Source organism: Myxine glutinosa, chromosome 7 (genome assembly GCF_964187855.1).
Source record: "Myxine glutinosa chromosome 7, kmMyxGlut1.1, whole genome shotgun sequence".
Taxonomy (NCBI): domain Eukaryota; kingdom Metazoa; phylum Chordata; class Myxini; order Myxiniformes; family Myxinidae; genus Myxine; species Myxine glutinosa.
In genome coordinates this window covers 172,681,251-172,694,605 of record NC_136267.1, presented here as the reverse complement: position 1 = coordinate 172,694,605, position 13,355 = coordinate 172,681,251, and the positions used below count along the sequence as shown (strand labels likewise).

Here is a 13,355-nt window from a genome sequence, read left to right as displayed (position 1 = left end):
CTGGTACTCAATTTGCCGAACTCGGAAGGAATGACAGGCTGAATCAACCCCCCTGGCGTTAATTCAGCGATTGACCGGGATTCGAACCCAGGATTCTAGGATCCCAAGCTGGCACCCTAACCGCTAAGCCAACAGCAGGCTGGGGTTAACAAGGGGAGATGTAGAAAATAGGGCAAAATGAAGAAGATTGTCATGGGGCCCGCAAGGCTAACCCCCGCTCTAGCAGGGAAAATGGCCTTAAAATGCCTTTTGTTGTTGTTGTTGTTAGCGAAGCGACGGTAAAAATGGCGAGTTTACAAATAAACTAGCTCCTTGAAATGTAATAATTTGCCTGAATGCAGAATCTGAGGTACGACCAACAATTAGGTTGTCGTTGAGTTTTTACGACTGCAACTTATTGAATTTTCAGGTGTTTTTTCAGCTTTAATAAAATAGTAGAGGTTGGAGGAGGAGGTAGGAGAATGGGATGGTTCTTAGGGGGATGCACATGGCATTTAATCAAAAGCAAGGGGAATGTGGGATCAATAATGACACCATGTTTCCTTATGGAATAAATTTACTTTTGGAATAAAATGCACACTCCTGATTATCATCTCATATGCAATGAACTCTACACATCAACTCTACACATATAGTTGCAGCTGCAGTAGCTCAATCAGAAAATTGAAAAGAAATGTTAACAGTATATGTTAATGTGCATCACACCCCCCTGGCATAACCTGTAGTCTCGACTGGTCTGGGAAGTATTTGGCCTATTTTCATTTGTTGAAAGGAGACCCCTGGGTGGACGGATAGGGTTGATGCCGTATGAACTATCAACGAGGTTTTGGGAGCAAAGAATATGCCTAATTGAGGACATTTGGGCTACTCCATGTCTTTTACAGGAGGCTTCAGGGAGCTGAGCGTGAAGGAGAGGATGGGAGAAGACTGAGGTATGACAAAGGTGTTGGGATCGTAAGGCCTCCATAGATGTAGCTGATACAGTCGCTGGAGGTGGAGCTAGGGTTAAGGTGTATCTGGTTTCAGACTGTTCTGAGACTAAGGAAATGGCTGCCTCAGAACAGAGTGACGGCCGCTGACAGGTAGAAGAATCTGGAATACAGGGCGATGAACCGTCATGACCTTTCTGCTCACTATGCCTGAAGGGGAACAGAAAAAAAACAATAATTTAGTACAAATATTTTCCCTTCCACATGGAAACAAAATGGCCGACATATTTTCTGAGAATTTAATTTGTGAGCCCTAATTAGGAAGAAGACATCAAATTATATAATTTATCACAAACCTGCAAGGAACATAATAAGGGAGAACAGAAAAACCCGTACATGGCCTGATCGTGCACATCAGTCGTTGAAGCCCAACGTGAGCCCTGCCTGCCCCAACTGTTGTGACCCCCAGGTTGGTGACAAGTTTTTGCAATGCCACTGCAGGTCGCTCTGACCTTGGTGACAGTGCTCTGTTCCTTCTTCACTTTGGAAGGAGGTGGTCCATGGAATGCCACTGCAAGCAATAGAGCACGATGGCAACGCCTCGTTAATGAATGGACGTTTGATACTGCGCCATGAACACGAAGAATGAATGTATTCTTCATGCACATGGGAACCAGAATGCATTAATATTCAAGTGATTTAAGATGCCACTTCTTTTCGGATAATACAAATATTGCATCGTTTTCTACAATGTCTGAGGCTTGTGGAGGATCTTGCACATTCATGTGAATGGAGTATGTGTATGTATGACTTTGCTGTGCTTTTATGGGAATAGCAAGGATGTGAATAGTGATTGAACAAATCAACAAAATACATGAGATTTAACCTCAGGCCTCACGATCATGATGCGAGTGCACAGACCATAACATGAAATAGGCCAATCCAAACTTATTGTGGACTATAAATAAGTGCTACATTAAGAAACCGGTGTGTACCCCGGTTCAGAATAGGTACACCGTATCCCTGCGTATCGTAAGAGGCGACTCAAAGGGTTGGCGTCAGGAAGGGCATCCGGCCATAAAAACATTGCCTCAAAAATAGAACCATGACAATTTGGAGAACATTGTCATGGGGACCGCAAGGCTAACCCCCACTCTTGCAGGGAAAATGGCCTTATAAATAAATTCCTTAATCTATTAAAAGTCCTGTTGTTGTGTGTTGTATTAAGAAAGTTATCAGAAATAAAAATAAATAATGTAGCTTCCAGAAGCACATTTATTTTCTATCACATTTTTATTATTTATGTATTCACATTTATTATTATTTATTATTATTATTATTATTATTATTATATTATTAATTATTATTATCTATCATTTTATATATTTTCATTTATTTTATTTATTATTTATTATTATTCTATTACATACCTGACCTTAAGTGTAACAACAAAACAAATGGAAGAATCCATTAAATATTCTAATTTGCTCATGAATGCAAAGCATCTTTCCAAATTTTTATTTATTTATTCATATTTATTATTTAGAATTACTATTTATTATTATTATTTATTTATTAGATTATTATTATTAATTATTATTATTATTATTATTATTATTATTATATTATCTATCATTTTATATATTTTTACTTATTATATTTATTTATTTATTATTTTTCTATCACATACCTGACCTTAATTGAAACAACAAAACAAATGGAAGAATCCATTAAATATTCTAATTTGCTCATGAATGCAAAGCATCTTTCCAATTTTTTATTTATTTATTATTATTATTATTATTATTATTATTATTATTATATTAATTATTATTATCTATCATTTTACATATTTTTACTTATTTTATTTATTATTTATTATTATTCCATCACATACCTGACCTTAAGTGTAACAACAAAACAAATGGAAGAATCCATTAAATATTCTAATTTGCTCATGAATGCAAAGCATCTTTCCAAATTTTTACTTATTTATTCATATTTATTATTTAGAATTACTATTTATTATTATTATTTATTTATTAGATTATTATTATTAATTATTATTATTATTATTATATTATCTATCATTTTATATATTTTTAATTATTTTATTTATTTATTTATTATTTTTCTATCACATACCTGACCTTAATTGAAACAACAAAACAAATGGAAGAAGCCATTAAATATTCTAATTTGCTCATGAATGCAAAGCATCTTTCCAATTTTTATTTATTTATTCATATTTATGATTTAGAATTACTATTTATTATTATTATTTATTTATTAGATTATTAATTATTATTATTATTATTATTATTATTATTATATTATCTATCATTTTATATATTTTTACTTATTATATTTATTTATTTATTATTTTTCTATCACATACCTGACCTTAATTGAAACAACAAAACAAATGAAAGAATCCATTAAATATTCTAATTTGCTCATGAATGCAAAGCATCTTTCCAATTTTTTATTTATTTATTCATATTTATTATTTAGAATTACTATTTATTATTATTATTTTATTTATATTATTATTATTATTATTATATTGATTATTATTATCTATCATTTTACATATTTTTACTTATTTTATTTATTATTTGTTATTATTCCATCACATACCTGACCTTAAGTGTAACAACAAAACAAATGGAAGAATCCATTAAATATTATAATTTGCTCATGAATGCAAAGCATCTTTCCAAATTTTTATTTATTTATTCATATTTATTATTTAGAATTACCATTTATTATTATTATTTATTTATTAGATTATTATTATTAATTATTATTATTATTATTATTATATTATCTATCATTTTATATATTTTTACTTATTATATTTATTTATTTATTATTTTTCTATCACATACCTGACCTTAATTGAAACAACAAAACAAATGGAAGAATCCATTAAATATTCTAATTTGCTCATGAATGCAAAGCATCTTTCCAATTTTTATTTATTTATTCATATTTATTGTTTAGAATTACTATTTATTATCATTTTTTATTTATTATCATTTTTTATTTATTATATTATTATTATTATTATTATTATTATTATTATTATATGATCTATCATTTTACATATTTTTACTTATATTATTTATTTATTTATTATTTTTCTATCACATACCTGACCTTAAGTGAAACAACAAAACAAATAGAAGAAACCATTAAATATTCTAATTTGCTCATGAATGCAAAGCATCTCCCCAAATTTGTATTTATTTATTCATATTTATTATTTAGAATTACTATTTATTGTTATTTTTTATTTATTATATTATCATTATTATTATTATTATTATTATATGATCTATCATTTTACATATTTTCGCTTATTTTATTTATTAATTATATTATTATTATTATTATTATTATTATTATATGATCTATCATTTTACATATTTTCACTTATTTTATTAATTTATTTATTATATTATTATTATTATTATATGAGCTATCAATTTACATATTTTCACTTATTTTATTTATTTATTATATTATTATTATTATTATTATTATTATTATTATATGATCTATCATTTTACATATTTTCACTTATTTTATTAATTTATTTATTATATTATTATAATTATTATATGAGCTATCAATTTACATATTTTCACTTATTTTATTTATTTATTATATTATTATTATTATTATTCTTCTTATTATTATTATATGATCTATCATTTCACATATTATCACTTATTTTATTTATTTATTATATTATTATTATTATTATTATTATTATTATTATTTATCATTATATGATCTATCATTTTACATATTTTCACTTATTTTATTTATTTATTATATTATTATTATTATGATTATTATTAATATTATATTATCTATCATTTTACATATTTTCACTTATTTTATTTATTTATTTATTATTTTTCTACCACATACCTGACCTTAAGTAAACAACAAAACAAATGGAAGAACCCATTAAATATTCTAATTTGCTCATGAATGCAAAGCATGTTTCCAAATTTCACGGCTTCGCTTTACAGTGATGCTTGAACAGCAGAACATGTGTCTGCAGGGCCTTGCGTGCGAATGATGGCCGGAGATTGACCCCTCGGGGCTTGAATGCTGCCTGTGTGTGCAAAAGGTGGTTTCAGCATCACACCACATCACCACACCCATTGAATCATTTCACAGCTAGTGTATGCCACCTCCTCACTACACCCGATGGTGAACCCCAACTTATGTGAACGATACCATGGCTAACCATGACGTTTTCACACTTGTGTGTGATGTCTGCACAGTAGAAACAAATGACCAGAGGTAAGGGGGTAAGAGGAGTTTGGAAGCAAATTATGACAGTTAAATACACTCATACTGTAAATTTTTCCCAAATGTATGTGCCCTGTGTTCTACAAACACCAAATGGCAATATGTTTTCGAAACCGTCTGGAAGCTCATGGAAGAGTGAGATGACAGAGGCCTAAAAAAAGGGTAAGGAACATATAGTGAGGGTCGTGGGACAACAGTTGAATACAATAAGAAAGGAAATGAACAAATAAAAAAAGAGGAGAGAAAAGATGAAAGCTTGAGACAGTTACCTGCAGAGGATTGAGTTAGTGAGGATAAGGTTAACAGGAGTATAAAGTGTTGTGCGTAGGGATGGAGGGTGGCATGAGATGGTAGTGCACACCTGCTTGAAGCCTTCGAGGGCGGATCAGGAAGGTGGTTCCACAAGCATGAGAAAAAAAGAGAAAAAAAACCTTGAGATGTGCAGGAAGTCTAGATTTGGAAGTTTAATGAGGCCAAAGCACAAGACTTGTTGCTCTCATTTCCCAGACAGTTTGGTAGCCTTTGTTTGTTTCTTTTTAACAACATATGTGGTTTAGCTGCCTCTTCTGTCTCTCTGTGTCTCTCTTTGTCTCTCTGTGTCTCTCTGTGTCTTTCTCTTTGTCTTTCTCTTTCTCTCTCTCTCTCTGTCGCCACCTGCTGGCCGTTTGTATGCTGGTTGTACTGTCATGGCGTCTGCTTGTGGAGGCCTGTGAGTGCTCTGTGTTGTTGCTCCATTCCCCCCCCCCCCCGTTTCCCCCCCCGTTTCCCCCCTCTGTGTCCTTGTGCCTGTTCGTGGAGTCTTCCTGGTGATTCCCATATACGTTGAGAGGGGAGAGAGAGCCGGAGAGCACAGGGTGATCGCTGGTAAGGGTTCGCCGTTTTTGGGCGTCGCCCGATCGGTGTTTGCTCCTTCATCTTAAACCTCTATTTTCTTTTTTTCCTTTCGTTTATCTTTCCTTCAGTTTGTTTTGTTGCCTCCCTTTTCCGAAGTTAGGGAAATCGGAGAGGTCTGATTACTTCCCATTCCCGGAGTTCGGGTAGGGAAGATTATATTATATATTCACCCTCCCCGAGTTGGGGAGGGGTTGTAAGTGCAGCTGTTCCAGCATGGCAGCTGCACTATCTCGATTTACGGCCTTTCAGAGCCTGACCCGTAAGCACGGGTTCTTTTGTGTACCTCCGGAACGTGAGGTTAGTGTCGAGGACGTTGTCCTCGCAACCGGTCATGTTGTCGGGATCGACAAGGTTGTTGCCGCTTCGCGGATGAACAAGCGGATCGTTATATTTTTGTCCGACGCGGATTGTGTCCCACAAATTGTCGAACAGGGTTTGACAATCGATCCAGATTTATTTGTTATGATTTCCCCACTAGATAGCCCAGCGATAAAAGTCGTGATATCCAATTGCCCCCCATTTGTATCCGACGATGTACTAATTAAAGAGTTGTCCCGATACGGTACCATCGTGTCTCGTATCTCCATGATTCCCTTCGGGTCACGAAACAACGATTTAAGGCACGTGGTTTCATTCCAGCGGCAAGTGTTTATGATTTTAAAAAATTCCCAGAAGGATTTAAACCTTATAATAAAATTAAAACATCAACAGAACGAATATACAGTGTACGTGTCCACCAACGTTCTAAAATGTTTTGGCTGCGGACAATTTGGGCATGTTAAGCATGACTGCCCCTGAAAAGAGAATTCTCCACAAGTACAACCTCCCCTCCGAACCGGGAATAAGCAACCCCCCCACCTTCCCACCACCGATCCAATCCCTTCCACCACCGAACCAAGCCTTCCCACCACCGAACCAAGCCTTCCCACCACCGAACCAAGCCTTTCCGCCGCCGAACCAAGCCCTCCCACCACCGACCCGAACCTTCCCACCATCGACCCAAGCCTTACCACCACTGATCCCAATCTGTCTACCACCGACCCAAGCCCTCCTACCACCGACCCAAACCCCCCCGCCGTACCCCCTTCCCCTCCCCTTGAAACAGGGGCCCCTCCCTCTACTGAAGGATCTAATTGCAGCCATCTCCTGTTAACGATAGACCTCACCCCCCAGGCGACATCGTCCAATCACAGCTTGTTGCCTGCTATAACTGATCCTACCTCTCTCGCCGTGGTAGCCGATGGAAATCCCCTCCCGATGATCACGTCCTACCCCCCCCCCCCCCACCCCCCAAACCCTTGCAATCTCTTCCCACTAACCAGGACGAGTTTCAATTAGTCTGCCCAAAAGGAAAAAGACATCTACAAACAACAGATGAAAACGGTCATCTCTTTAAAAAACCTACAACTGAAAACCGACAGCCCCTCCTCTCTGCCCTAGATTTGTCTCTCGTCACAGAAAATCGTTTCTCGGTATTGGAGGACATAGATGGGGATGAATCCTCGCTCTTGTCTACTGACCTAGAAACTGATATGGTTGAACCGCAAAAATTAGTACCCCGCCCTCCCCCCCCCCCTCCCCTGAAGATGGCTCATTTCTCTCCCTCCCCGTCCCCGCCCTCTATGGACTATGCCCCATCCGATAACGTGGAGGGATGTGATGACGGTGAGGAGATAAATGATGAAAACCAGTGTGACACACCATCTGAGCCATCTGATATAGATGACTCTGTTAGTGAATGTGGTAGCCTTAAGGAAGAAGAAACCCCTCCAATCCCTCCCTCCGAGATAAAAAGGTTTCTTAAGGACACATTCCGAAAAAGGTATGTTGTTATAGAAACCTTTTTTCCGGAGCTACCTGATTTTATACATTCCGCTAGTTGATGGTAAAACGGCCCCACGTTTTTAATTTCAATTCCTCCCAACGTCACCGTTTAAAGAAGTGGTTGCAAAAAGCTAAGAATGAACTGCTATCAAAAAATTGAGTGGTGGTCACTCCTTCTTGTAGCTGTAATGAGTTTTTCCATTTGTAGCCTGAATATTAACGGAGGATGTAGCTCTGTCCGTAAAGTTCAAGTAAGGGATTTTTTATTACAGAAGAAAGTTGACATTGCCCTCTTACAAGAGACCCATGCCAACGACTGCTGTGTCGCAGAGTGGTGTAGGCTCTTCCCCGGCCTGTCCTTCTTTAGTAACGGTGACTCCCGCAAAGGCGGTGTCGCAATAATTCTTAGCCCCTCCTTTTCGCCTTCATCGCTTAAATTCGACGAAATACACAAGGGATCCCTAGCATCCCTAGAATTCCACTACTGTGGAAAATTCTATACTATTTTTAATATCTATGCCCCAAGTACGCCTGTAGCTCGGCGAGTTTTTTTTAATGCCCTTGGGACACACCTAACGTCCCTCGACAGCCAAAACGCCCTAAAAACCCAAGACAATCATGTTTGTATTGGTGGAGATTTTAATTGCACCCTCCAACCCCAACTAGACAGGAACAGTGCAGAGCCCCATCCTGCCTCCACAATCCCTCTCACCAAATTTTTAAAACAAATGAATTTGACAGATATATGGCGGGTACAGCACCCATCAATCAGGCAATACACATGGTGGGTAATATAGTGCAGCGGCATAGCAAAAATTTAAGAAGAATTGTGCATTTTGTGATGGAAGCACCAAATTTGGCACAATGATAGAATGTTATATTTAGAACATTTTCAGATCTGGAACCACTTTGAAATTCACCCCAATGTGGCCGCCATATTGGATTTCAAAATGGCGGCTTAAAAATCTTTAATTACAAATATTTCTGGTTCTATACCAGCTACAGCCTTGATTTTAGTGTCTGGATGTACAAACTTGAGGTCAAGGAATTGAATGGTTCTACTTAGAAGTTGATTTACTGACGCCACTGACAAAACAATGCCACGGTCAAAGGCGATGGCGGGGCAGTGGGCCTAACTGAAAATCCAAGTGCCCTTCGACGGTGGATGGTGGCTGGCCCCGAAGTTGCTCGGGTCATCACAGAATTTGAGACCTCACAGCAACTGCGCCAAAGGGGAGAGCACACCCCCCACCATGAGCAAACCGACAGTGTGCAGAAGAAGTTCGTCCAAGATGTCCGTGCACTGACAACAGTCATCGAAGAGATGGGCAGCCCCTTTGAAGAAGAAAGCACAGATTTGCTGGTCCTGGGCACACTGGAGATCTTGGGCCCAGCTGTTGTAGATACTGTGCGTACAGCTGTACAGATTGGGAGAGATCAGTTCCATTCATTTGAGAAGGAACGTCTGGCAGACAGATCCAAGCCACTCAATGATGTCATCAAACGCAACAAACTCCCGTTGTTTTCATCCATCAAGGTCAAAGCTGCCCAGAAGAGCAAACAACAAGTAGCCTCTGCAAAGAGTGATTCAGAGCTCTTCTCCAGACTATACATCGCATGCCAAACCAGAGATGGGGGTCTCGAGCAGTTCTTCAAACATGAGAACAGCGCACATCCGCCAGCACTCTCGCAAAATGGACAGCTCCGCTTTGGTTCCAAAGCTGACTTGTTGCAGCCCTTAGAACAGCTTGTCGAAACAAAGTCGGACCCACCACAAGTATCTTCTGTGATCCTCGATGGAGCTGTAATAGTTCAAATGCTGAGCCCAGGCCAGACCAAAACATTTCTTGACTATGCCACAAAAGTATTCGTTCCATACATTATGTCACAGCTTCAACATCGATCTCGTCTCGATCTAGTGTGGGACCGCTATGCAAAGTCAGGCAGCCTGAAGGCAACTGCAAGGACCAACAGAGGCAAGGGAATACGCAGACGTGTCACTGGCTCTGCCCTCCTACCAGGCAACTGGCACAGTTTCCTCCGTGTCGACGAGAACAAGGAGGAACTCTTCAGCTTTCTGTCTAAGCAGGTCACGGAGTCCATCGATGTGCCAGACAAACAGCTGATTGCTACTGACGGTGAACAGGTAATGTGCATGATGTATGTTAGTGTGTGTTAGTGAAAGTGTGTGTATGTGTCTGGGTGGTGAGAGTGGGTGCGTGCCTGCTTGTGTGTTTGAGAGTGTGTGTACAATCTTCTGTGGTTTCAGTACATATTATACAATGTATTATTGATTTATGCTGTTGTAGAGTAAATTCTTACCCACATATGTGTATTCTTTTCATATAATTTAATTTTGATTATATAATCCCGATTTGTATTATCTATTCGGAATAATATTTTGTATTGTATATATAATCTTTAGCTGTCCACGGTACACTCCCTCAAATTGTTAAGAAAGGCCTATTGGCCATAGTGTTCTTGAATTGCTTTTTTCTTTCCTGGCATCTTGGGGGAGTGTACATGAACAGGCTACTGTTATATGTGCAATGTCATATTGTATGATTTCATGTGTTTGATGCCAAGTAAATAACAATAATAATAATAATAATAATAATAATAATTGCCCTGTATTTATGTACTTGAAATAATGTACTGAAATAAATTAATAAATGTTATGCAGATTCATGTCAGGTTTTATTCGTGACCACCTACACCAAAGGAATTCACATTTAATTTACATCACGGTATTGTTCATGCTTACACCAACAGGTCATTGCTGTACCACCATGTGCAGACACAGCCGCTTTGGCCCCGTGCAATCACGAGGAAGCAGACACGCGCATGATGCTCCACGCAGCAGCTGCTATGAAATCTGGACACCGCAGAGTACTCATCCGCACCGTGGACACAGATGTGGTGGTTCTCGCTGTGTGGATGGCCCAGGAGCTTAATGAGGTAGTGGACAAACTCTGGTTAGCGCTTGGAACCGGAAAGAACTTCCGCTACATAGTCTGTCTACACGAGCTGTCTGCTACCCTGGGACCAGACAAAGCCAAGGCACTGCCAATCTTCCATGCAATCACAGGGTGTGATACCGTCTCGAGCTTTGCAGGTCGTGGCAAGAAAACAGCATGGGCAGTATGGGAAACTTTTCCAGAAGTGACCAATGCATTCCTGGACCTGGCATCTGCACCAAGTGAGATCTCTGAGGATACACTGGCAACCCTGGAGAGATACGTAGTGCTTCTGTACGACCGCACATGCACATGTTCTGAGGTGAATCTGGCAAGAAAGAAACTCTTTGCAAAGAAATCTCGATTCATTGAAGCAATACCTCCAACACAGGCCGCCCTAGTACAACACGTGAAGAGAGCAACTTACCAGGGTGGACATTGTTGGGGACAGTCTCTTGTCCCACACTGCTATCTCCCATCACCATGCGACTGGGGGTGGGTGGACAATGACGGACAGTTCGATCCTCTGTGGACAACACGACCAGAAGCTGCCAAATCCTGCTATGAACTCATCTGTTGTGGGTGCGAAAACGGTTGCAGTGGGAGATGCAAGTGCAAGAAAGCGGCTCTGAAATGCACAGCACTGTGTGCCTGTGATGGTGACTGCTCACATTGAGTTGGAACTGTGACACTTGGCATGACTTGATGCAATACGCTCGCTAGTTCTCTTGCTGAACGTGTGTATACAATGTACGTAATATGGGATTATCAGTTGCTTATGTGCATTAAAACATACTAGGGCATTGCCCGTACGTGGGTGCCCGTTCCGTGGCCAAAAAAAAAAAAAAACGCTACCCGTACGCTCTACCCCGCCCGTACGCCCGTAAACAAAAAAAGCAACGCTCTTCGCTTCCGCCCTTCGCTCTGACTGAATTGGGAGAAATAATGCGCATAAGAAATCGAATTACGTACCGTAATGGCGGTCAGCTCGTAACGCGCTCAGCTCCGCTCGTCTCACATCGGCCACGCCTACGCAACAGAGCGTTCTGTGATTGGCTGCCGGAAGATAAGTCGTCACTGTCCGGAAGTTCGCAAATCGCAGTTAGGATGAATCGCTGCTGCAAACAACAACAACATGGAAGGCTGCACTGTCCGGAAGTTGGCATATCGCAGTTACGATTATTTTAGTGTTAATGGCCAATTATTCAATTAGCGCCAACGTATTTTGGCTGTTTGCAATTTAATCGCAAGGAAAGTAGAAAGAGAAGAGGGAAAAAAAGAAAAGTCTTGCATTAACGCATTAACGCTTGCATTGCATTAACGGTTCGGCACACGTGATAGCTCGCTGCTCTCTGATTGGTTGAAGCGTTTTTTGGACATAGCTCGGTAGGTACTTGTCCGATTAATTACAAACCTTGAAAAGGCACATCCTCGGGTCCCCAGCAATATACCTGGCAAGTTTCAAGTATATCGGACCCGTGGTTGTCGAGAAACAGCGGTCACAGACAAACACACAGACACACAGACAGACACACAGAGATTACTGGCATTATAGATAGATATCTAAAATTATATCCCCCCCCCTATTTACATGAAATGGTTTGGTCCAAAGCGAACGGCTTGCGAGTGGTGACAATCCCCCCCCTCTATTTACATGCAATGGTTCGGTCCAAAGCGAACGGCTTCCGGAGTTTGGTAAAGAAATCGCCATCGCGTACACAAACGCGCAGGAAAGCGAATGAATCGCAAATTCGTTTTTATTAGTTGTAAAACATAATGCCCAATTATTCAATTAGCGCCAACGTATTTTGGCTGTTTGCAATTTAATCGCAAGGCAAAGTAGAAAGAGAAGAGGGAAAAAAAGAAAAGCCTTGCCTTGCTGCAAACAGCTGCTGCAAACAACAACAACATGGAAGGCTGCACTGTCCGGAAGTTGGCATATCGCAGTTACGATTATTTTAGTGTTAATGGCCAATTATTCAATTAGCGCCAACGTATTTTGGCTGTTTGCAATTTAATCGCAAGGAAAAGTAGAAAGAGAAGAGGGAAAAAAAGAAAAGCCTTGCATTAACGCATTAACGCTTGCATTGCATTAACGGTTCGGCACACGTGATAGCTCGCTGCTCTCTGATTGGTTGAAGCGTTTTTTGGACATAGCTCGGTAGGTACTTGTCCGATTAATTACAAACCTTGAAAAGGCACATCCTCGGGTCCCCAGCAATATACCTGGCAAGTTTCAAGTATATCGGACCCGTGGTTGTCGAGAAACAGCGGTCACAGACAAACACACAGACACACAGACAGACACACAGAGATTACTGGCATTATAGATAGATTTCAATACAACCATTCAATTCATTGACCTCAGAAATGTACATCTAGACACCAGAATCAAGTATCTAGCTGGCATAGAACCAGA

The 13,355-nt window shown here is 39.3% G+C and overlaps 1 protein-coding gene across 1 annotated transcript in view; it reads right to left on the bottom strand.

The window, feature by feature from the left end:
* The window catches only part of LOC137418475 (ETS translocation variant 1-like), a 144,799-nt gene that overhangs the window by 49,317 nt on the left and 82,127 nt on the right, over positions 1-13,355 (bottom strand). The window contains exons 5-6 of the mRNA XM_078782566.1: positions 1,326-1,500; positions 720-1,139 (exon numbers count right to left, since the gene is read on the bottom strand). Of these exons, the coding sequence (XP_078638692.1) occupies positions 720-1,139; positions 1,326-1,500 (595 nt within the window). The remainder of the gene's footprint in view (positions 1-719; positions 1,140-1,325; positions 1,501-13,355) is intronic.